Here is a 26,559-nt window from a genome sequence, read left to right as displayed (position 1 = left end):
CTGTCCATCCATAGTTCCTTCATAAGTTTTGTATATCCTCTCTCATTAGGTCTACTGTTGTAGTAGCATCCCCTCAATTCCAGGTTCTCTTGTCTTGTCCATATACGGTTTGTTCCAGTAGCCCACTTATCATTAGATTGTCCTGGTTCCCCAACATCTGACACAGACCTTGTTAATCCGGGCAATGTCCGAGCCAGCAGGGGGTCTTTGCCCAAGGACCCCTACTGGTAAGGTAGGTACCAGCCAGGATTTGAACCCTGGTCTCCTGCATCAAAGGCGGCGCTCTAACCACTACGTTATTCAACCGCTCAGAAGGAGTATGACAAACTGGAGAAGTACCAAGGCCTGAAGGAAGAACTAGAGAGGATGTGGAAACTCAAGGCCAAAGTGGTCCCACTGGTGGTGGGAGCACTCAGGGCTGTGACCCCTAAGCTGGGAGAGGGGCTCCCCCAGATCCCAGGAGCAACTTCAGAGCTCTCTGTCCAGAAGAGCGCAGGGCTAGGAACAGCCCAGATCCTGCGCAGAGCCCTCCAACTCCCAGGCCTCTGGCAGAGGACCCGAGACTGAGGAAGACACAGACCACCCAGAGGGATGAGAGGGGATTTTTTAATTTTATTCACACACACACACACACACACTCAGTTTGAAAACTGTCGAAGAAGTCACTGTCACAGTTTTCAAAAAACAAAGATACATGCAGGAACGAAAAATTGATTTTGCATTATTGACTTCCATCTGGGGAGGGAGGCAGGATTTCTCATATGCTTGTTTTTTTGCAGGGGGAAACCATTTCTATCCGGATCAGTGGGGGGACATGATGAAGCCCCGTCTCCCATGCTGGGGTCCCAATCCTGCTTCCCCCACACTGGCAAGCATTGAAAAATAAGCCCTTGGTGAACAACCTTTGTGTAAAGACCACATGGATGGTTTCACTCTCTGATCCTGGAGGAATCCTGCCTGCCAGTCTGAGCTGGACAACATTGGGCTTTTATTCTTCTGCCACTTTGGGGCCATCTTTTAATGTTTAATTGTTGCAATCATTTAAATCATATTTTTGAGAAGCTTCTTGGCAGTTGCAGAATTGAAGGGCTTATGAATAGAGGCAGTGAGCAAGAGACGGAACAGAGGCTTCATTGATTGTTTGCAACCTCAGCCCAGAGCCAATTCCTCTGTTTTCTGGACTCCATTTTTCTCCTGGGAAAAGAGAGGACAAAAACAGAAGAGAATCCTGTAAGCAACCATTTGCTGAATTTATTAGGAAGCAAACTACTTGTCCTAGGAAGAAAATTTTCAAAAATATGGCTCTTCTTTAGAAAACTGAATTAAAACAAACAAGCTTTGCTAAACTTCTTTTAAAGCCCCACATATGGGCTGCAAACATACCGTTGGCCACTAGATGGCAAGAAAGACACATAAACTCTTAATTCACTGCTGCCATCTCTGGCTAGGCAGATTTTTGCAGGCTCCTTAATGTCCAGCTAGATATTTGTCTTCTTTCTCCTCTTCAGGAAAGGATCATTTCTCTCGCATTTTTGTCTTGGTGAAAATTTAACGGGTGCTGAGATGTGTGGGGAACTCCAGTTTTCATCTCCTTTGATCATTGTTTGGCAAGCCTTTTCAGCAGCCCTAAACTCCAAACATGCAAGGTAGCAGTGCTGAGAGATGGAAGAATAATACCTATATATAATATATTGCTTATCCAAAAAGTTCCTCCTTTCCCCCCACCTTCCATCACCTTCAACTGATGGAAGAGAAAGTACTTTCAATTATTTTTTTCTTTTGCAAAACAGGGCATCCATACCAGTGGGTGGGTGGGGGACGAAATCTGCAAGTTGGGGAGTGCGATGTCGCCACAGGAGCTCTACCCCTTTTGCATATGCACACAAAAGGGGCGGGGCTTCCATCACAGAACTGGGCCATCTTGCAGAACTTGATCCTCCCTGCTCTGGACTCTCTGTTTGCAAAGGAAAGAAAATTTGGGTGAAATTCTCATAGGGTGCTGGTATCCTTATTTCATTGCAAAAAGGCTGTAGCAGGTCTGTGCACACACTTGATTTCAGTTTTTATTTTCTTAAGTATTGGATCTGCTTTTCCTAAGTGGGCTGGTGTTTACTGCATTTTTACCTTGGATATTTAAATGAAGGCATTTATTTGCTCATGCCTCTCTCTGAAAGGCTGTAGCCCGCTGAGTATTCCCCGCTTCCGTTATAAGCTAAGCAGAAGAAATTTCTCCTAGGTGGCTTTTTCTGATTACAAGGTGGGCATGATGAAAAACAGTGGCGCAGAAAGGTTGAAAACGCCTTTGCACCAGCAAAGTGGAGACCCCCCCACACCAAATACCAGCAGGAGAAATCCTAAAGGAATTCTCAAGCCGTCCGAGTATAAGGCAGAAAAACAGAAGCCTCCTTCTGGGGTGGAGTGCAGGGAAGGAAACTTTTAGTAGAGTTTTGCAAGAACGCTGCAATAAATATTTCAAGGATCGGGTGGTAATTTTCTCAGTTAAGTATTGCCCTGAGAGCCTTAGGGTTGGGTTCTAAAATCACGGTTTGCTCTTCTCTTTTTCCACAAACAGCCTTCTAGGGGCTGACTCCCAGAAGCAAAACTTGCTAAGAGCTGAACTGGCTCAGCACCGTTATGAAAAATGCAGGATCTGGTTTGCAAGACAGTTGGCAGGAGAATGCCCCCCACTTTAGTTTAGCTTGTGAATGCTCCCGCCCTCTGGGTTTCCTTTCAAGCTCTGTAGGAAAAATAAAAATAAAATCTCAAACGGTTGCATGAGAAGGGTGGGGTTTTCCCCCTCCCTTCCAAACTTCTGAGTGTAATTTCCACTGGAGTGGGGCGGGGGGGGGGGGAGAAAAAGCACACCCCGTTTCCACCTTCGTGGGGTCCCAGTTCAGCTCTGGAGAACATCTGGGGCCACGATACACCCCCCTAAATCCAAATTTTCCACATTTGGGGTGGAAAATCGGCAACTTCTTTCCAAGTCCAGCAACTCCCCTTTCACTGGCTTGTATTTTACGCTTGGCAAAATGTCACCTGTAACGTAAGAGTTGGAAGGAAGAACAGGCAGAGAGAGAGAGAGAGAGAGAGAGAGAGAGAGAGAAATGTAGACTAGGTGAAAAGAATAGGAAAAAAGTCTCTTGTTTTTGGATTGTAGGGCCAAAAGGTTTTGGAAACACAAACCGGGTTCCCAAGTAACTCACTTTTGGCTCCACGTTTCAAAGCCCGAATTTGCAGTTCCAGGCTGCATTTTGTCTCCCTGTCCTTCTCCTCCTCCATCAAATCTAAATTTACTCCCTTTTTTCTAACTCTATTATTAACTGTCCTCGAAACCCTAAACCTTTCCAGAGAGATGCAGGAGAAGAATTGCCCAGCTGGATGAGGATCAAAATCACTGGCCAAAGGCTTCAGAGAATATGGAAGGAGAACAGGCCCTTGCTTGCAAGGAGTGCCCTCTGTGAGACATGACAGATAGACTGCAGCTGAGTTTGGAGTCTCTTTCTGGTTCTTCTTTTGCTGCTTTTGGGGTGGTTGTACTCTTGGGTGGACTTCTTTGTTGCTAGAATTCGCATGTGGTAAAATCTCCCGGTCTAGATGGGTGGTCGAAGGGACTAGCGTGGGGGGAGAGAATCTGTTGACAACTCAGGGTGCTGTTTTGGGGTTTTCTGTTATGGGCCAAGTGGCAGAAGCAAACAGCCATTTGCCACTCTCTGTAGTTAGGTGCAAGATTATGGAAATCACCAAGGTCTGGTATGAGACCACCAACATCTCATGAGGTTTGGTGAGGTCTCCCCCGAGGTTCCTTGGGAGGGGACTATTTTTTAAGAGCCTTGGAGAACAAGCTTTCCAACTGATATCTGCATAGGTTAAAAAAATCCATGCTCTTGAGCATAGACAGAGTATTTCCTCTAAGCAAAGGTACAAAATAAGTGAGCAGAAGGTTTGTCCTTTGGGTAGGGCTCTTTAGGGCAAAGTCTACCTTTGAGAAGCCACGTGTTAGAAGAATGCCCCCAATCTGTGAGTATATACAGTAATATATATTTTTAAGAGCCCGTTTATCCTGTGTATACTCACAGATAAGCCCATCTGTGGATAAGCTGACCCTTGAATTGTTAGCCAAAATACCCTGAAAAATGTGCCATCCACGGATAAGCCAATTGTGAAAATTAAAACATGAAAATTTTATCATCTATCCATCCATCCATCCATCCATCCATCCATCCATCCATCCATCCATCCATCATATCTATCTATCTATCTATCTATCTATCTATCTATCTATCTATCTATCATCCATCCCTCCATCCCTCCATCCATCTATCTATCCCTCCCTCCCTCCCTCCATCTAAAATCAATGAATGTATCATGTATCTATCCATCCATCCATCCATCCATCTAAAATCTCTATCATCCATCCATCCATCCATCCATCCATCCATCCATCCATCCATCCATCCATCCATCATATCTATCTATCTATCTATCTATCTATCTATCTATCTATCTATCTATCTATCTATCTATCCATCCATCCATCTAAAATCAATGTATCATCTATTAACCATCTAATATCTATATCTATCTATCCATCCACCCATCTAAAATCCATCCATCCGTCCATCTGTCCATCCCTCCCTCCCTCCCTCCCTCCATCTAAAATCAATGAATGTATCATGTATCTATCCATCCATCCATCCATCCATCCATCTAAAATCTCTATCATCCATCCATCCATCCATCCATCCATCCATCCATCCATCCATCCATCCATCCATCCATCCATCCATCATATCTATCTATCTATCTATCTATCTATCTATCTATCTATCTATCTATCTATCCATCCATCCATCTAAAATCAATGTATCATCTATCTAACCATCTAATATCTATCTATATCTATCTATCCATCCACCCATCTAAAATCCATCCATCCGTCCATCTGTCCATCCATCCATCCTACTTCTCTCTCTCTCCCTTTCTCTTTGTCTCTCAAAAGATACAGTCTAGTCCAATGATTGGCGGTTATTTTAGCAGCAACGTTTCCTTTTAATGAAAAATCCTCCTTGACCAAGCAAGGAGCCTTTGGCCGCGCAAAGCCCTCTCCGAAATGACCTTAGCATCAGTCAGACTACATTCACCATCAACTTCAGCCGTTCCCAGCAGCCTCCAGAGTTCTTTGAGGCAACTCTCAGAATCTGGTCAGTTCCCAACCTTGGCAACTGTAAGATGTGTGGACTTCAACTCCCAGCATGCTGGCTGGGGAATTCTGGGAGCTGAAGTCCACACGTCTTACAGTTGCCAAGGTTGGGAAGCCCTGGGTGAGGGAGTTGAGTCCTGCACATCTGTAGAACACCTGGGGTGTGAAGCTACTGGACTCCTTAAGGAATCTTTGGGTCTTTGAATAGACATTGCAGGCGGTGGGGGAGGATGGGGTGGGGGGAGGCTGCTTTTTCATATGCAGCAAATAATGTCCTGCTACTGAGTTTTGGTGTTCCCTAATCTGTGTAGAAATCCTTTGTGGTATCAAGGGAACAGTTCCCAAGTTTGTGTCTAAGTTTTGCTGTGTGGAAAGTTTTGTTAACTTTTTCCTATGGCAACGAAAGGAGAGAGGGAGAGGGAGGGAAGGAGAGAGAGAGCGTGTGTACAATGATGCTGTAAAGGTTAAAGAAATGGTGCCAAGGATGGAAAAAACAGAGATCTCCCTCTTCGCTCATGGCACTGGAGAACATTAGAATAAGTAGCAGGGGATTCTGATTGTCCTCCTAAGTGCACCTTTGAGTTATGCTCAGAATCTGGCGATTTTATGGTCACGTCTCTGTTGCAACATCATGGAAGTGGTTTGCCCCTGCCTTTTTCTGGAATGTTTTTTATTTCTCAGAGATTTCCTGGTGGTCTCTAGTCCTGTGGAGTCCTTGGTGCTCTCTGAGCGTGGTTGTTTGCTTGCAGACGTTTCAGTACCCGACTAGGTAGCATCATCCGTGCGAGGGAGTGTGGGGTTTGCTCCCTGTTTATATACAGTAGCTTGCCCTGTCAGTGCGGTTTTCTCCGTGGTAGTTCCTTGATTAGGGTATTGTTTTCTACTTGACTGTTTGTCTGGTGTTAATCCCTGCTTATCTGGGCATTGGCTACTGGAGAGGACATGTTCTGGTCTTCTTGTTTCCTCCTTAACTTTTTTATTGTCTCTTTGGAATGGGGTGTAAATGTGGTTGACTGTAAATGAGGTTGACTATAATCTGAGCCCCCAAGCTCAGATGCCAAGCTTGATTCAGTATTATGTGAAATTGGCTTCTTGGTCTCCACATTCCAATCTATGGGACCGTCCTGTGAAATGTCACAAGTCGTGTGCCAACTCGCTGCCCTTCTCTTGCCCTTTCTGTGCCCCTTGAGAATTGCTTTTAATTTCATTGTAGGTGTTGGCATGAAAAGCCGATCAGGCCGTGAAATGCCGACGGGTCTTTGAGGTCGGCCGAAGACAAGGGGGGCAGAGAAGCTTTAACTCGTAAGCCGCAGCATTGCAAAACGCATTGCTTTGCGCTGATTTTATTCCCCATTTCGGAACGTGTAAATCTCTCCCCGAACTGTTTTTTTTCTCATTCCTCGGAAAGCATTCCCACAGGGCTGAGACAATGGTAGCGGTCTGAAACGAGGCATTTCAGAAAATTGAATTATGTTCGTGGGCTGAATGAGTGGACATGCCGATATTGACGGTTGGCGCTGGACTCCTATTCCTGTTTTGAGATATGAAATGGGGCCATAATTCTTCTTTCGATGCTCTATTGTGCCCACTAGAACACAACGGGACGGTATACTTTCTCACCGTGTTTCAGAGCAGTGTTTCTGAACCTCGGCAACTCGGTAGTTCTTGCTCAAACTCTACGGCACTTTCTGCACAAATTCATCTTGCACATCAGTCACCTCTTGTTTGTGTTCTGTATGGGGCAGACCTTGAAGACCAGTTGGACATTACAGCTTGTCTATAACACAGTGGCAGGGTAGTTGTGGATAGACTCCAGTAGACCCATGTTGCACCCCTGTTTCATGAGCTTCACTGGTCACCAGCTGGTTTCCAGGGGTGATTCAAGGTGCTGGTTAGTACCTATAAAGCCCTTCCTAGCTCAGGGTCTAGATATTTATCGGGTTGCCCCTCCCGTTCGTTCTGCTTGTCCTATAAGAGTCCACTGGAGTTGGGTGGCCAATACATTCAAATAAACAGATAAATAAATAATCTATGACCAGGTACGGTTGTCATACTCAACAAAACAATCTATCCACCCTTCGAGGTAGACCAGATCTGAACACCAAAGTCATGAATGCTAAAACTACTTTGATTATAATGTGCCTCCCCCTCCTCTGCCTTTATCTTTGTGAGAACTAGGGAGGGTCTAGTCTGAGGCTCTTTCTCAAATTACCTTTCTGCTTTGGGCTTAGATTTCTCTTATCTGACTGTTGCCTTGGCTGCGGTTCATCCTCCTCTTCCTCAGGGTTATTCTCACAGCCCATTACACAATGCCATCTTATGGATTCTTGAGATGTGCCTACTTCGTCAACATCCTTGTCCTCTGCAACAGCCTCCCTTCTGTTTGGCCTTGATCCTGCTGGCCTTTAAGACATTTTAAAACTCTGGCACTTGTAGCAGGCCTTGTGCCAGGACAATCTGTGGGTCTGCATGAATGCTCGTTACTTTAATTTCTGGATTTCTCCTTCTCCTTCTTCTCCTTCTCATCTATATTTTCCTTCTCATCTATCTTCTTCTCCTTCTCCTTCCTTCCTTCCTTCCTTCCTTCCTTCCTTCCTTCCTTCCTTCCTTCCTTCCTTCCTTCCTTCCTTCCTGTCTGTCTGTCTGTCTGTCTGTCTGTCTGTCTGTCTGTCTGTCTATCTATCTATCTATCTATCTATCTATCTATCTATCTATCTATCTATCTATCTATCTATCTATCTATCTATCTATCTATCTCCTCCTCCTCCTCTTTGGTTTCTGCTTTACTTTTATGATACATTTTTAAACCTACCATACTCTGCCTTGAGTCACTTCATCCCAAATTCAGGTACTTCCATTCTTTGCTTCTAACCACTAAATGCATGTTGAAAGAGCCAGGTTTTTAATATTCCTCAATATTACAAGTAAGGGTGTGGTTCTTATATATGGGAGGGAGGACATTCCACAGGAGGGGAGTTCCTTCATGTTGGGGGTAACCTGCCTCCAAAACCCAGTTGGCAAAGAACGCTGGAGGGAGAGGGGCTAATTGTCCACTTCCTGCTAGTGAGTATCTCAGAGGCATCTGGATGGGCACTGGAAGAACCAGAATACAGGACTAAGATGGGTCTTGATCTTATCCAGTAAGTTGCTTTTGCATTCTTATTAGAAGAGGATTATAGAGGATTACACTTCATGGAGATCAGGTCTGTTGAGGATTTTCAGTCTTGACTGAAGTGTTGGCTCCAGGTTGGGGGCAGCTTGTCTCTGAACACCAGCTGCAGGAGCGTGATATATCTCTACCTCCTGCCTGGAAGCATCTCAGAGGCATCTGGTTGGCCCCCATGAGAAATACAGATGGGCCTTTCCCTGATCCAGCAGGATTGTTCTGTTTGCACAGTCCTAAATTAGACAATTGTTCTGTATCATCTTATCAGCTGGTGTCCTTCAGATGTGTTCGGACTTCAGCTTCAGAATATTCCGTCAGTGGGATCTTAGCTATAGCAGTTGAGTGTTTTGAGGGTTGTTGTCCTAATGAGGCCTACAATCCCAACATATCCGGAAGGTGTCAGTTAGAAGATCACCCTCATATGTTGGTTGCTAAGCAAAATTGTGCAGGTGGAGAGGCATCTGTGTTAGCTCAGAAACTGAGGTCTGTTGGACCATGTGTGATTCAGATCTTCATAGAGTTTTTCTGTGCGCTGGGGAGAGAGCGATGATGAATTCTCCAGACCCATTGTATATAAAAGTGAATTAGGGGACTTCCGGTTAAGAAGCAATGTGAGAAGCTGAGCCTCCCGACAGCTCCTCTGGATAATGCTTTATTTTATATAAAAGTGAATTAAATTCTGGTTAGCCTGCTGCCTACCCAAACTCTGTTTTGATTATAAAAGGGCACAGTTGCATGTTCAGGGTTTCATTTTATATAACAAGATTTGCATTCTTCTTGCTGTCCTGTTTGTGCAGTGAAAACCCATTTTTCTTCTCTTGCTATTCTTTGCAAAAATCTAATACAGAGGAAAAAAACATCTCCCCACTGGAGAACAATATATTCTGGAATAGTTGTTCTGTCTTCATTTCCTGTTCCCTTTTTCCATTTTTTTATGCATAAACGTTCAGAGAGAAAATGAGAGTTCTGGCTCTGAAATATGTGTCTCGTTACCTGTGTTCTTAGTCCAAATGGTGGAAATGGACTTCCTAGCCATAAAACCCAACGACAACAAAATCCAGAGCCTGTTTGGGGAGCTAAAATGCGGAGGGGTGGAATGTCACTTCAGGGTTGTTATGGAGAGATCTCAACTGATTGGCTGACACTTAAGCAGGTAATGAATTAACCAATTTCTGGGTTCATAGAATCATAGGGTTGGAAGGTACCTTGGAGGTCTTCTAGTCCAAGGAGTCCTCATACCATCTAGGACAAATGATTGTCCAATCTTTTCTTGAAAACCTCCAACGATGGAGCACCCACAACTCTGGGAGGCCAGCTGTTCCACTGCTTAAGAGTCCTCACGGTCAGGAAATTCCTCCTTATTTCCAGGTTGGCTCTCCCTCTGATGAGCTTCCACCCATGGCTTCTTGTCCTACGCTCTGGTGCTATGGAGAATAAATCAATGGCCTCTTCCCTGGGGCAGCTCTTCAAGGATTGGAAGACGGCTATCATGTCTCCCCTCTATCTTCTCTTCTTTCAGTTACACATACCTAGTTCCTCTAGCCATTCTTCATAGGATTTAGCCTCCAGACCCCTTGTCATCTTTGTTGCTGTTCTCTGCACTCTTTCTAGGGCCTCAACTCTGCAATAGACTGAGTTAAGTGAACTCAAGAAAGGCAGAAAGAGAAAGAAAGAAAGAAAGAAAGAAAGAAAGAAAGAAAGAAAGAAAGAAAGAAAGAAAGAAAGAAAGAAAGAAAGAAAAGGAAGCTACCCAGGTTTAAAATATAAGTTTAGCATGGAGTATTACTGCATTTAGAAAGTCTTTAAGATGCCCTGGCAACTTCTCCTTCTCCTTCTCCTTCTTCTCCTTCTCCTTCCTCTGCCTCATCTACTTTCTCCTTCTCCTTTTCTATCTTCTCCTTCTCCTTGTCTATCTTCTCCTTCTCCTTCTCCTTCTCCTTCTCTTTCTCTCCGTGTTCCCATGATTTTGCTTCCATCTCCCTAACCCACGAGCGAGATGGTCTTAAGCCCTCCTTAGCTCTGCCAGTGGGGAAATAACATTTCTCCCATTCTTCCAATGGGTCCAAGAGCCTCAATGGGTGTGCAATCTGTTAGTCTCTGTTGCCGGTGCCTTGGAGGAAGGGCAGGGGCCTGGCAGGGACTGGCACAAAGAGGAAAAGTGGGGCTGGCAGCGAGGAAAATGCTTTTCATGACTGACTGGTTTTCTGCAACTCAAGGAAGGGCAGAGAGCGTTTTAATTCAGCAGCATGGAGGCCTTTTAACCCGGCCAATTAAACTGTGGCCTTTTGCTGTCAATGCTCCATATGTGCTTGGGGTCACTGTGGCAGAGGCCAGAAACATGTTGTCGCATTGGACTGGGTGTTCTAACCGATTCTGACAAACAACCTAGATGTCGGGGAAAAGTTTCCAATCTAGCATTTAGTCCAACAAATCCTCAGCCACTTCTGTCCAGCCTTCCCCATCCTTCCAGCACTGTTGGAGCACACCTGCCATTATCCCCAGCTGAGATGGCCATTGAGGTGAAGGCCGCTGTAGTCCAACACTCCCAGAAGTGCAACCTTGGGGAAGACTAATCAAGATCGAGATCGGGAATAAGAAGACGCACAGAATCAAGGCGTTTGGGGGATAATTGATTCATGGATTGTTCATTTTCTAATAGAAGGTCTGAGCTGCAAATATTTCAGAGGACCACAAGATGGTAGCAGAGAGCTTAAATAGTTCCCACCAGCTCTTTGTTGCCCGCTAGTGGCCATCTGGAATGTTGCAAGCTAGATCTGGTAGCCTTCTCTCTATGGCAGTGTTTCTCAACTTGGCCACTTGAAGATGGGTGGACTTCAACTCCCAGAATTCCCCAGCCATGGGCTGGGCAATTCTGGGAGTTGAGGTCCACCCATCTTCAAGTGCCCAAGGTTGAGAAATACTGCTCTATGGACTTCATTTCTTGTTTCCGTTCCAGGCTGATAGGAATCTAAGTGTCTGCAACCCACCTTTGCTCACAGTCCCCCTCTTCCTGTCGCAACTTCCAATTACAGATCTATAATTATGGCAAAATCCCATAAGCCACTGATGCCCTTCTCTGGAGGAACACGGGGGTATAACACCAAAGCGAGATTGTTCCAGTGCTCTCTTTATGGGATGGCTTTTGACAATCCTTCAGAAACTCCCAAGCAGGAGTGGGGAAGCGGGGAGGTCTTTCTCCATGCCAAGGATGTCTGTGGGGAGGGGGCTCAAAAAAGTCAAGATGGAAGCTACAACTATGCGATGGAAATTCCACCACCTTTTTTACAAACTGTGCTTTGGGAGTTTCTGGGCCCAGTTCAAGGATCTAAGTTATTTCCACAATTGTCTACTTTGTCAGAAGTAGGGTGTCTTTTTTTAAATTTGCTTTCCCTCCCCCCCATGATGGGGACCTCTGTTAGAGATCTGAGGCATGCTTCTCTATTTTAATTTAGGAGACCTTTTTTTAAAATCCAGGCCTTTTTGAGTTTCATGGTTTTCATGCTTATATTTTTGTTAGCTCAGAGGAACAGCGCGTGATAAAATAAAACCAACACACACTTCAATAATGCATAATGCATTATCATCATTATGAGAGCCAGTTTGGTGTCGTGGTGAAGGCATCAGGCTAGAAACCAGGAGACCCTGAGTTCTAGTCCTGCCTTGGGCACAAAGCCAGCTGGGTGACTTTGGGCCAGTCGCTCTCTCTCAGCCCCAGGAAGGAGACAATGGCAAACCACTTCTGAAAAACCTTGCCAAGAAAACTGCAGGGACTTCTCCAGGCAGTCTCTGAGAATTAGAGATGACTGAACAGATTTAAAAATATATATAATCATTATAACCCTAAGCTAACAAGATGGCTTGAAAAGACCCACACTTAAATATATCTCTAAATTTGTGGGGCGGCGGGAAGGTTTTGCTCCAAATTCAGTCTTCAAAAAGTCTTCTTCTGCCACGGTTGCACGATCCTGCTGTGACACACTCTGGAGCTGCTTCTGGAGGTCAAATCTAAGCATCCCACAGCCGAAATATATTGCCGATTCATTTGTGCGTGCCCATGCGTAGGCTTATTTATCTGGATATTTCTACCAAAGATACACAATCATTTTCTTTGATGTAATTTCAGAGAAACAGCTTTCAGTGACTCAAACCTTGGAAAGCAAACAGGAAAACTCATTTTCGTTCCTATACACCGATGACCCTTTTTTTTCTTACTGTTATGTTGGAAATCATGATACATTATATTATTTCGATGCCAATTTCAACGCGGTAATGTTTATATAGTGTGATTAAAACGATTAACATTATTTTAAAAACTTGAAAGTATTGAAAATAAAAAGAGAAAAATAAAAATTCTATCAGTATTCATTGCCATTCAGGATGTCAATGTTATAACATTATTTAACTTTTCATCCAAAGTGGAGTATAAGATAAAAAAGAAAGAACCACTGGAATTCATATCAAAATATTAGTTATATGATAGGAGTTTCAGTCTTCAACTAATTACTTGGGAAGAAGAGATCATTTGTTGTATTTTAAGGGAAGGTTATAAGTTACTTAAATTGTTTATACTGGTTGGGATGAAGGGGGAAGTCATTTCTTTATATATTTCTTCTCTTTTTCTTTACTATATTCTTATTTTTTCTTTCTTTTCTATTTTTCTTTCTATTTTTTCCCTTTTCTGCACTTTCTATTTTTTCTTTTTATTCTATTTTTTTAGTTTCTATTAGTTTTTATCTTTTTCATTGTAATTTTTAATAAGATTGTTATAAAAAAGAACGAATTACTTAATATTAAGATCTCCATTATATTGTTACTTGGGTGTGTATGTGTGTATAAATATATATGCTGATAAAAGGAAATCAAAAAATAAACAAAACAGATTTAATAAAAGTTAAAATACCTAAAAGTTAAAATACCTAAAAAGTAGGAAAAAAGAAAATAATAATAATTAAAGAAAAAAGAAAAAACCTTGTTGATTTCTGTCTCTCCCCCCGCCCCCTTTTATACATTTGTTAATTTGCCATATTTATTAGCATTCAGGCCCCGTCAAAAGCCAGACTGTAGGTGGTTATATTTACCATGCTACATGATCCGTTATATGTATGAGAACCATTCTTGCTTAAATTGACACCAATGACATTTATAACATCATAGTACAAACTTCTTCTTCCAAAGAATAGGTCTCTTGACATAGATGCCCACAGGTTTTATTTAACTGGCTATCTGGTTTCAACTGGGAAGCTGTCATTTGGGGAAACTGGTTTGGATCAACTTTACCTTTTGCTGGTGTAAAAGCTGATTATAGAAATATTAGTTAGGTCCTGTATACACTAGGATCAATTCACATGTCCTTTAATGGCAACCTTCCATGGGTCCCCATTTTTTTCTTTAAAGAATTACAGGGAGTCCCCAGTTTAAGAACGAGTTCTGTTCCCAAGGTCTGTCCTTAAGTCGAATTTGTACGTAAGCCAGTATTATTGTATAATACTGTATGAGTAGTATTGTCTAATGAACTCGAACCATTGTGTATTTAACTTGAATTTTGCTACAAAAGGCTCTGTTCTTAACTATGGGTTGTCCATAAACCGAGCATTCTTAACCCGGGGACTAGCTGTAAAAGCAAGGAAGGGGGGCAGAATCAATTCTTACTACAATTACAACATTGCAAGAAGAAAAAAATGTTGCTGTTCTCCAAGCTGGAATTTCGCTCCTAGCTATGAATTCCCCTGGGAATTTTTCCCATGCTCAGATGGCAAAGGGAGGTGATATTCCCATCTCCCAGTTTCTTAGACTCATGTGTGTCGCTTATGACGGGAACTACAGAAGATAAATTTGCCATCTTCATAGATTGGGAATGTGATAAAAAAACGAACCTGTTGCACTTTTCATGAGCTAAAGAAAAGGGAGGGGCCTGAGTGCACATCAAAAATTTGGGCTCTGGATTTGTTTCAACAAAGGCGTTTTGGATCCCATGGGATGGCAAATGTCTACATCTCATTAAAGCTGCTGCATCGGATTCCAGAATTGCCTGGCCAGATTTGACTGCCTTAATAAGTCACAAACAAGAGCCGTGTTTGCACTCTTGCATGTTCTGGAGCTCCTTATGTAAAATGCATCTGAGACATTGGACAACTCTTTGAAACATGATGTGTAGCTTGTGCATATCAGAATAAGACAGAAGAGAAGGGATGGAGCGTGTCTTAAACGGTGGTAGAGGAACTCTTCTTGGCAACCATCAGCCCTTTCCAATTATGTGCCCTCTTTCTCTGGCCCCTTTCTCCCTTAGTCCTCCTCTTCCTTGTTTAACTACTTCTCCTTCTTCTCCTTCTCCTTCTCCTCCTTGTTTATCTTCTCCTTTCTCCTTCTCCTCCTCTTTGTTTATCTTCTCTTTCTCCTACTCTCTCATCTTCCTCTTCTTCCTCCTCCTTGTTTATCCTCCTTCTCCTTCATTTTCTCCTCCTCTTCCTTGTTTGTCTTCTCCTTCTCCTTCTCCTTCTCCTTCTCCTTCTCCTTCTCCTTCTCCTTCATATTATTCCTATTATTCCCCACCCAATTCCATTATATAGAGGTTACCCAAAACATAGAGTAGCTCTGTCCTCTTTTCTCTTCTTATTCCCATAATGTTGAGGAAGTAAAAAAAAAAAAAGGGGGGGGGATTGTGAATAGGGATCCTGTCCTTCTGTTCTTTTATGAATCTGCAGATTCATCATACAGCGGAGGCTGTTCTAATGGGTCACAAAAGGACCATTTGGAGAAGTTGGCTATAAAATTTGTTCAAGAGAGGAACTTAAAAAAAAAAAAATAGCCATTTTGGGCACAAGAGATATGCCCACGAGATTATGTCATCATGATAATTCATTTCATACCTTAGTTTGCTAAAAGCAGTGTAACTGATTTTGTCTTTCTATGGAAGAAGATGCAGCTGCTGGCTGAGATCTGACCAACCAGATTGCATGAAATCAAACATGACTATCTTTGGCTAGTTTGCTATTTGAAAGGAAGGGAAATTAACTAGCAACTTTCCCCCCTCGATATCTAGGTTGAAATCCCCCCCCCCCATACCTTCCCCTAGAAAAGGATTCAACATTTTAATCCTCATTGAGACTTTGCTATTTTACTTCAACCCAGAGTGAAGATATCTTTACACATGAAAGGGGAATTAATAATAAGGATGCACAGGGATGATCCCCTAAGTTAAAAATAAAAATATCCTCCTCTTTCAAATGGCTCCTCACTCTTTAAACAGCTTATTGATTACATTCCTAACAGAATACAGAATACTTGAATGGCCAAGTATAAAATATATACAAGGAATTTGTCTTCGGTGACAGACGGCAAGATCAACAGGGCGTTTGGATAGCAACAGAAAAATAATAAACAATAACACTACACAGTAAAATGATTTTTTCAAAGGGAGAAGCCACTGTCCAGCACATATCGAGTCATGTAGCGTTTAACAGAGCAATGGCACAAGGGAAAAAACTATTCCGATATCCAGATGTTTTAACATATGGTGCTCTGTAGTGCCGTCCTGAAGGAAGAAGTTGGAACAGTTTATATCCTAGTTTATAACAGCTATAAAACATAAGGGAGACAAGTAGAGATCAAGAGTGTCATAAAACGTATAGCCCTATTGGATCCAAAAACAATATTGCTGGAAAAATAGACGTATTTGCAATGTTTCAGGAACCAATAGCCATGTTCAGTGTATTACAGTAAAGCATTACGTTTATTTTTATTTTCTTAACATGCAAACTTTGTTTTTCTTCCCTACTGAAATGTCAAAAGAAGTTGAAAAGGTGCAATGGTACTTACTCAAGGGCAGTGAGCCTTGAGCAGGTCCCAATCCTTAAGACGAGGCCACTTCTACCCAACTCCTGGATTTTCACTGCCCCCACCCCACACAGCCCCAAGGCTGAGTTCCCTTCTCCTACAGTAGGTTAGTACTCAACATCCCATCCAGATGGTTAATGCGATGAGGGCGAGAGGGCACTCTGGCCCTGCCCTTGTTCCTTATGATCAGCCACTGGGCAGAGGGAAGTGGCAATATCCCTTTATGGTGCACCTCTAGAAGATTAGGGTTGGTGGGAATTAGGTCCCGTGGTGCTTCTACATCCCAGGAGATGTGATAAGACAGGATTTCCTGCCCACGGGACCATGCGTTCCCAGCTTCAACAGAAAGGCTGCCAAATTATCTTCACGACATTTCCTCTGAACAGAAACTGTGCCAATAGTTGACGGGTGTCACAGAAGCTCCCAACTTTATGGACACGGGAGGCAATATTGATCCCAGATTAGTTTGGGCCTTGCCTGTGGAAAGGGTTTAAGTCACTCCTGAAAGCTGAAGAACCCTTCCATGGAGCTGGGCATATCTCCGAGTGTAAACGTTTTGGTTTCAGATGCTTCACCGTAGTGTCCCGTTCAGCTTCATCACTAGGCAGAGCATGGATTTATTCTCTTCGTTGTCTTGTTCCTTTGCAGTTGGCACCCGGGATCAATCCTGGACAAGGCCTGGGCATCGAAATCATTGCCACTTTGCAGCTCGTGCTGTGTGTGCTGGCCACAACGGACAAGAGGAGAACGGACGTCTCGGGATCTGCACCGTTGGCCATCGGTCTTTCGGTGGCCTTGGGTCATCTGCTGGCGGTGAGTATGAATTCAATGTCTGTATTGGCACATTTGCTAAACCATAATTAACCTGACTTAACCCATTTGCCTGTGTTTGCCCTTTCAGTTAGGTCAGGTCAGAAAACAGATGCCACAAGGATTATTGGAACTCTATTGTTATAGGGCATGTCAACAGCATCTTGAAAGCCTGCCAGAGTTTCTCTCTCTCCCCCTCTCCCCCTGCCTCCTTTATACTAAAGAGAATCAAGGTGGGGCAATCTTGAGTATTTTTCCCACACTTTCCTGTTTTCCTGGGCTACGCTGACGTTTACATAACCACGCTTGCATTCCTTCTTCAAGGTTATCTATATACTCTCTCTAGACCCAGTAAACAACCCACTGGCTGCATTCAGACAATACATGTAATCTGGTTACTGGATTGACCCATTTTCTGGGTTAACGCAGTACATTGAATCATAAACTAACCAACCATGCTGGGTTTATTTCACACATTAGGCCCATCAAATCTGACCAAAGTCAACACTAAGTTTAACATGTTGTGTGAAGGTAGTTTCTAGGCTTTCATGGACCTAGTTGTGTGTATTGTGTGAACCTGGCCACTGGGCCATGTACAAGCAAATGCAGGTAGTATATAGACAGCAAGGAAGATGACCTTGATGGAGATAGGCCAGGTCTGTTACCAAAGTGACAACAGGAAAAACATCTTAAATCCAAAACAAGCAGAAAGAATGTGGAAGAGACTCAGACAGACACCACCCTAATTCAAATGAGTATAAGAAGGGGAGGAGATACAGCACAATCAGACTTGCAAGATTCTGTTATTGTATCCATCCTCAATCAAAGTAGTCTTAGTCTTCCTGTGGAGTTGATTCCTGGTCTGAACTACTTGATGGGCTGACCCAGTCTTTGAAAGTGTTCCATGCAGTCCCCAGACACCTTTCAAGACTGCTACCAAATGATCCTTCTAGATGGGACAGAAAGGAAAACTCAATGTTGAGAGCTGCTCATATTCTATTCTAATTAAATGCAAACTTAGTAGGCTGTGCAAATCAGACTGTGCAAAGCAGTCAGTGTACCACAGGGGCTTCCATAGGGGGCAGGGGAATCTCAGAAAAGTCAAGGTGGCAGTTGCAGTGACATAACAGAACCTGCCAACTTGACCTTCTTGATGTCCTCCATCTTCTACTAGACTGGTTGGAGAATAATCTAGATAATGTTGAAGGCATATTTTTATATTATTTAAGATACCCAACTGTAACAAATGTGGAGGCAGGTGTAGCTCTGGAGAAGGGACCGTTCTAGAAGAGAGCCCAACCTGTCCTGAGAACTTCCTACCTTTTGATGAAGTCTTCCAATTGCTTTAGAGGCATGTTCTAGTAGATGGTGTCAAGGTGCTAGAGAAAGAGCTCTGTCTTGTGATCTTTAAGCCTGAGGCCTTCAGGGATGAATGGATGGTTGTTCCCACAACAGTGTTAACAAACCTTCAACTGCCAAGCCACCTTTGTTTCTGGAATAGAGAACAGACACCATCCAATTTCTTTTTTCTTTTTTTAATCCAGGTAGCAAAATATTTTGGGTTAGTCCTATTCATCTTAGTTGTCAGCCATGTTCTGCCTCTGCTGTAGATATCTGCAAAACATTCTATTCTGGGAAGAGACTATTCCAGGGAACTCCAGGACTTTCCATCCTTCCTCCACACCACAATTGAGGCTTTTGGACAATGCCAAGTTGGCGGTTCCAAACCACTTCCTGTTCCAGAAGATTTGCTTTTAAAAAATTGCCAGACCACCCCAAAACAGCTGGATTGGCATGGTCCAGAGAAAGAATAGATTGGAACGGAATGTTTTCCACCTACTTTCTATATTATGTCCTTTCAAGGACTGGATCCACACGCGGGGTGGATTCACACAACAAGTGAGCTATCTATGCGTAACATTTTCCAGGCTGAAGGCGGTATTTGGGGCTTCAGTGGCACAGTGGAGCCCATGCTCCAAAATTTGGTGAATAGGGCAAGAAGAAAGGTTAATTGTGATTTCATTTCAGATACATTTCAGGGTGTCCATGAAAGGGAAAAATGTTTGGAATCAATGGAACAAACACACGGTGATTCAACTCATACAACCAAACTCTTCCAGGCAGGTCATGGTCCTGCTGAGCCTGAACCATCTTGGTTGACCTGAGTTTTGGCTCAGATAACCCATGGGTCTGGTGGCTGGAAGGCTGTGTGGCTCACCCTTCTGTCTTCTCATTCTCACAGCTATTAGCCCCTTCCCCAACCTTCTGCTCCCTTTTATCTCTTCCTTTCCCTTAATGATGTGCTGTAGCTGTTATGCATGGTTGAATTCAAGCACAGCAGACTTTACTGGTTGAAGGACCCTGCCCTGATCTTCCTTTTCCTCACCTACCCTTGCTCGTGCACCCACAATTGTCATTGCGACCAGGCCAACCCCATCAGCTCATCCCTCTGTTCCCCACCCCTTTCTTTCCCTTCCCTCCCTTTAGCTCCCACTACTCTGTCCTCTGTCCTCTTCTCCTTCTCTTGTCCCACCCTGGAATGGCTCCACCTTGGACACGCCAATAGAACATGCGTGTTTTGCCATTCCAGGCATAGAGCACCCAGTCCCAATTGTTCTGTACATAAAATATTCTGTGAGGCACATAAGCAAGGTTTTTTTGGACCACAAAGAAAACAAATCAGCCGCTACTCACTTTATTCCTGATGCATTTCGCATACTAAATCTGAATTAAGGCAGTCAAGATGCACAATCAATCAATCAATGGTTCTCATAGCTATTAGCCCCTTCCCCAACCTTCTGCTCCCTTTTATCTCCTCATTTCCCTAAATGATGTGCTGTAGCCGTCATGCATGGTTGAATTCAAGCACAACCTACTTAACTGGTTGAAGGACCCTGCCCTGATCTTCCTTTTCCTCACCTCCCCTTGGTCGTGCACTCACAATTGTCATTGCTCTTCAAGGGCAGCCCCATGTAGAGTGTGTTATGGTAATCCATTCTGGAGGTGACCAGGGCTAGAGGTGACCAGGGTGACTGTGAGTGGAGCCTCACGGTCCAACTGGAACACAACAAGAAGCTGTGCAAAGGTCCTCCTTGCCACAACTGCCATCTGGTCCTTGAGCAGGAGTTGTGAGTCTAGACCAGTGTTTCTCAACCTCGGCCACTTTAAGATGTGTGGACTTCAACTCCCAGAATTCCCCAGAATTCCCCCCAAACATGCTGGCTGGGGAATTCTGGGAGTTGAAGTCCACACATCTTAAAGTGGCCGAGGTTGAGAAACACTGGTATAGAAGGACCCCCAGATTGTGCACCGGTTCTGTTTTTAACGATTTTATGACTGTGTTTTGATTGCTGTAAACTGTCAGGACTCCTTCTCTGATTACAGTGGCATAGAACGGAGATTAAATCAACAGATTGATCAGTAAAAGTCCCATCATCCACAACACTGCCTGGGCCAGGCATGGGGACAGCAGGAGTAGAGGAGCTGGGCCAATCAAGGAGAGGAAAAGTCATGAAGAGACTCTGGTCTCAGGAGTCAACTGATAACATTAATTAATTAAGTAATCAATGAACTAATTTTGCACCATGTGTATGCCACTTCAATCACAGCCTCTAAACAGCTTACAATTAGTAGAATGAAGTAGCCACAAGTAAATTAAAATTAAGGTCCGTGTGGTCTAGTGGGGAAGGTGCGGGACTAGGAGTGGGGAGATCTGGGTTCTAGTTCTGCCTGTGACCCAGAGGCTCCCTTGGGGACTTTGGGTCAGTCTCTCTCTCTCTGCCCAGCCTACCTTGCAAGATTGTTGTTAGATGTGAATTAGGGAGGCCCAGATTCTACCCCCACCCACACTTAGCCCTGGAAACCCCCTGGGGAATTCTGGGCCAGTCCCTCCCTCTTAGCCTGAGAACCAAAATGGGGTGATAGGAAAAGAACTGGACTAGGAGTGGGCAGACCTGGGTTTCAGTCCCCCACTCAGGCCAGCCTACCTCACAGGGATGTCGTTGCAGAGCAAAACAGGAGGAATGCAAATGTAATAGAGTTGTGCAAAACCCTCGGTGCTCCAGATCGAAAGGCAGGAGAAAACCCTAACACACCCATACAAAAATAAAGCCAACCGTCCCAGCACCCCCAGATCACTCACCCACATCCCAAAAAGCTCTCTAAAGGCAGAGGAAGGTAGAAATAAAGGAATAGAAAAATAGAAAACAAGACAGAGAGGTCTGAGGTTGGCTGACGTGCCCAGCAAGTGTGCGCTGAGTTCCTGTGATCTTTCAAAACTGGAAACAGCCCTTGTGCCCCCCTCCCCAGCCCTCCTGTGTACAACTGGATGTCCCTTCATAATCTCTTGGCGAAATTACTGCTTTTTGCCTCCGAGCATGGCTCCTGCTAATCAGACCTTCTTCTTTCTGCCTCTCACAGATCGATTACACAGGCTGCGGCATCAACCCGGCACGGTCCTTTGGATCCGCTCTGGTCACCACTAACTTTGCTGACCACTGGGTAAGTTTTGGATCTGAATCCGGGCCCTGACACGGGCCTTTGGGGATACTGGGTGGGGGGCTAGACTGAGAGTCCTGCGGCTGGACCGAGCAGTTTAATCAAAAATATATTGAAGCTGCTGCGTCTGACCTCCTGCGCAGGATGCCAGGAGAAGGAGACCGAAAGCAAACTGTGCACTAAGGAAAATCCAAATAGAGACATTTTAGAAGCAGAAGGAATCATCAGAGAGGGTTCCTTGCAATGTCTGGGGTGATGGTTTTCATCAATGTCATCTCTCTCTCTCTCTCTCTCTCATCTCTCATCTATCTATCTATCTATCTATCTATCTATCTATCTATCTATCTATCTATCTATCTATCTATCTATCTATCTATCATCTCTCTCTCTCTATCTATCATCTCTCTCTCTCTCTCAGAGATAGATGATAGATAGATAGATAGATAGATAGATAGATAGATAGAGATGATATCTATCTGTCTGTCTGTCTGTCTGTCTATCTATCTATCTATCTATCTATCTATCTATCTATCTATCTATCTATCATCTCTCTCTCAGAGATAGATGATAGATAGATAGATAGATAGATAGAGATAGATAGATAGATGATATCTATCTATCTATCTGTCTGTCTGTCTGTCTGTCTGTCTCTATCTATCTATCTATCTATCTATCTATCTATCTATCTATCTATCATCTCTCTCTCTCTCTCTCTCTCTCTCTCTCTCTCTCTCATCTATCTCAAATATAAAAAATCAAATATTAAAAAACCCTACGTGCATTATAGAGCTTAAAACAAAGTAAACATAAAGAAAAAGAAAAATCCATATATATCTAATTTGATCAGTCTGAATCAGTCCACTGTGAGATTAAATATGTTAGTTATTATACAAAATATTTTTTAAAAAACCCTACATACATCATGGATTTAAAACAAACTAAACATAAAGGAAAAGAAAAATCCATCTATTTTGTTCTATCAGTCTGAATCAATCCACTGCAGGATCAAATACATTAGTGATTAAAAAAACCTATATACATTATGGGGTTTAAAACAAACTAAACATAAAGAAAAAATTATATATATCCAGCTTTATCAGCCTACATCAGTCTACTGCAGGATCAAATATATTAGTGATTATACAAAATATTTTTTAAAAACCCTATGTACATTATGGGGCTTAAAACAAACTAAACATAAAGGAAAAGAAAAAATCATATATATCCAGTTCTGTCAGCCTGGGTGTGGGATGAAGGCTTTTTCATTGATGGTTATGGATTGTAATTTAATATGCTGGTCCCATGTGGGTTGGTAGATAGATATTTTTCAACTGGCTAGGACTGAGTGAAAAGGACCAGCCCAAGGTTACTCAGCGAAGCTTCTGTGCCTAAGAAAGGATCAGAACTAATAGCCTCCCTGTCTTTAGTCCAGCACCTCTAACCACTACACCAGATGGTCTCTCTCTCCAATAGCTTTCTATACACAAAGATCTGTATGCCATCCATCTAGGATCAATATGGAATTAATTCAGTCCTTAAATTTGTCCTTCAACCTAGACCACTGAGCATTGTATCGCCCCACCTTGTTTGAGGAGCATCAAGACTTCTTAGATAGAAAGAACAAACACATATCTTGTATCGATTCCATAACATCAGGAAGATTTTATTTATTTATCAAATTTATATAGATGTCCATCTCACAATTGTGACTCTGGGCAGCATACAAAAAACCAGAACGGTTAAAAATAAAACTTGAAAAACCAGTCCACAATTAAAACGTGAATATGAATAAAAACACAGGAGGGGGCCTTCAAGGTCTTCCATGCAATATAGCCATTTTGCGGGATCCCTATTCCCATGGGATCCCCAAGCCTGCTGATGAAACCAAGTTTTAAGGGATTTCTGGAAAGTCAGTAGAGTCAGGATGAAATAATCCATAGGATACATTTCCTTCATTTCTTTCTATGTCAGTAATTGGGCAGAGTAACCTACTATAGATGCCTTGAAGGAAGACTCAAGGTAGTGACTGATTGATGGCTGGGCACATCTGCCAACCTGGGGTGTGCACAGCTGTACTGAATGGAGCCCTCTCTGCCTTGGATTTCAGGTCTTCTGGGTTGGCCCCATGTTGGGAGGGGCCAGCGCGGCTCTTATCTATGATTTCATCCTGGCACCCCGAAGCAGCGACATAACAGACCGCATGAAGGTTTGGACCACCGGGAACGTGGAAGAATATGACCTCGATGCTGACGACTCGCGAGTAGAGATGAAACCAAAATAAGGGAGGATCAAGTTTGGCAAGAAAAGGCATCCATTTCTGAAAATGTTCTCTTTTTTATGTGTGTATATGTTTTATCAGTATTATAGACTCTTTCTAAAACCACCTGCAGTTCTTCCAAATGTTTTTATAAGTCATTATGGTTTTTCTTCTCTGTTTTTATTTTTTCCTCCCATTCTTTCTGGACTTTACATCTGTGATAGACAAAATAAAATTGGGGATGGGTGAAGAGAAGGGGATGATTCTGAAGACCCATATTTCTGTTCTGGAGCCAAAGGGACTGGGGCCTTCAAAAATAGATTATTTATATATAATCACAGCACAGAGGGATGGGAAGAGTCTGCATACAGGAGGGAATTAATATGGAAGAAATGTTGCCCAGAGAGAGAAATGTCAAGGGAAGGAAATATCTTAATCTTAGACTAAGACCCAGTTTTTAGAAGTGAGGAGATCAGTGGAAATGCTAATTTTAGGAGAATTTTCTAGAGCACCTGGGCCAGCTCTCCCATTAGGAGATGTTAGGAAAAGAAATAAAAACTTTCTCCCATTGTTAGAATCAAAGGATAGAATATATATATATATATATTCATTCATTCATTCATTCATTCATTCATTCATTCATTCATTCATTCTATATATGCACACGCACACACGTGTGCACACACATCTATGTATATGGATATAAATATAGATATTTTGATTATGTGCCATCAAGTCAGTGTTGACTCTTAGCAACAACCTAGATAGACCTTCTCCAGGATGATGTATAGTTATAACTCCTAGAATCATAGAATGTTGATAATGGGATTCTAAAGAACATCTAGTCCAACTCACTGTCCAATGCAGGAATCTGCTACCATAGCATTCCTGACAGAGGCCTGCTTCTTCTGAAACACCTCCAGGTGTCCATCACCACCCAAGGCAGCCTGTTCCACTGTTGATCAGCTCTTACCTTTAGAAGGTCTCTTGCCATGGGGGAGACCTCATATGACCTCATCTGGGCCCCCTAACTAACCAGCCACCTTTAAGCAATGAAGAACGCTGTTCTGTCCCTCATTCAGAAGGAGGTTCAGCCCCAGTTCTATCAGCTTTTGGAAACAGAATGAGAGGAACCTCGTCCTTGATCTTGTAATAGCAAAATATCTTGACCTGGCTTGGGAGGGAAGTGATGACCACTTATAAATATATTCCCACAACACACTGAACTGGGGCCCTTGGAAACGTGGTGCATAACAATGAGCTCTTGCTTAGCGTGTAAGTATACATGGGGGACTTCGCATGTTGAGCAAATCCAGGAACAAAAAAGCTATTTTGGCAATGAGATTAATTCGCAGCCATACCTTACCATAAGAATCTCTGTTCTTTAAAGTGTGCTGACATCCAAAATGTATTTTCCTCCTTTCTTACTGGAAGTCAGTCTGTGGACCCCAGTCGTCACCATGGAACGGTGAGAATTTCACAGTTGTCTCGCCTGTGATTTCTAGTGTAACTTAAACTGCATTTATTGCTTTCTATGTATCTTCCACACATGTTCCAAAAAGAGAGGTAAAAAGTGAAGTGTGGAATACTTGAATGTATTGCTGTTTTTCCTCGGTAGGAAACGGTGGGCGATTTAACCTTAAAACTTCCCACTTGGTCAGGACTTGGCAGAAATGGGTGATATTGATCTGGATCAAATTGAATTAGAACTAGGGTTTGATCACCAGACAAGTGGCTTGCCAGCTGGTTGAAGTTTAAGGTGCAATTTATTTACATGTCTCCTTTGAAGCTTAACTGAAGTTAATGGGAATTATGTATGAATTGTTGCAAATTACATTTTTATGTACTGTGTAATATTTGACAGACAATTAACTATGTGGGGCAAGCAAAACTTTATGTACATCTGTTCAGATATGTTCCTTTTCATGACCTACCATTAATTCTGTTGCATATAAAAAAGCTGCCAAAACGAAACCTGTTTACATCTTACCGCTTTATGAATATATAAATTACATTTGTACCTATCCGGTAGGATTCATTGCACACACACAAGGAAATATATGACTGAAAGGGCAAACAAACAGCTGATGTTTAAAATGAATTTTAAATTTCCCTTCCTCTGAATCTATACTTGTTTGGCAAAATATTTTCAGTTTTACTGTTTAACCTTCTGCGTTGAGGGATACTTGACATCTTGGTGATGTCTGCTAAGGCAAAAAAAAAAAAAAGAGTTTTATTTCCTAATTTACTTGTTCACCCTATTTTCCTCTATATTAAAAATATATTAAAATATATTAAAAATAGCAGGGCTTCATTCTGAAACCAGGAGCATTAGAATTTCAGTTCCAAACCAGTGATACGGTTCAGGTTCAGAGACCAAGCTCCAAGGATAAACATTACACAGTTGGATCTTCACAGCATTCCTCCAAGGTAGGCTAGGCTGTAAGGTACTGAATGGCCAAGTTTGAAACTATGTCACTCCCACAAACCATTTCAGTTTAGCTAGCATTGCAAAGTGCAAGTTCAGACAGACGGCAGCCATGAATGGGAATTTGAGGAAACTGTACAAGTAGCGTCCCTGCGATTCTCACGGCCAGCAAGCCTGTTCCACGGTGTCCGAAAAGACTCTACTTGCATGCTAATGGGTAGAGGGAAGAGGGAATGGCCTGGAAGGACAGGAGGAAGAGCTGCTACCAAGGCAACAGTCAGATAAGAGGGGATTGAGCCCAGAGCAAGAAAGTAACTTGAGAAAACATCTCAGACAAGCCCCTCCCTAGTTCACACACCAAGATAAAG

The 26,559-nt window shown here is 42.9% G+C and overlaps 1 protein-coding gene across 3 annotated transcripts in view; it reads left to right on the top strand.

Moving 5' to 3' along the window:
* Positions 1–25,737, top strand: part of AQP1 (aquaporin 1 (Colton blood group)) — a 30,665-nt gene extending 4,928 nt beyond the window's left edge. For all 3 annotated transcript variants that reach the window (XM_088149952.1, XM_007434122.4, XM_088149951.1), the window contains exons 3-5: positions 16,848–17,012; positions 21,429–21,509; positions 23,614–25,737. In XM_088149952.1, the coding sequence (XP_088006078.1) occupies positions 16,848–17,012; positions 21,429–21,509; positions 23,614–23,787 (420 nt within the window). In that variant the 3' untranslated portion in view covers positions 23,788–25,737. The remainder of the gene's footprint in view (positions 1–16,847; positions 17,013–21,428; positions 21,510–23,613) is intronic.
* The last annotated feature ends 822 nt before the right edge of the window (positions 25,738–26,559 follow it).

The sequence above is a fragment of the Python bivittatus genome, unplaced genomic scaffold (assembly GCF_059951505.1).
Source record: "Python bivittatus isolate LINGU-HERP-01145 unplaced genomic scaffold, Pbiv_v1 ctg000610_np1212, whole genome shotgun sequence".
Lineage (NCBI taxonomy): Eukaryota > Metazoa > Chordata > Lepidosauria > Squamata > Pythonidae > Python > Python bivittatus.
This window is presented reverse-complemented; position numbering and strand designations above follow the sequence as displayed.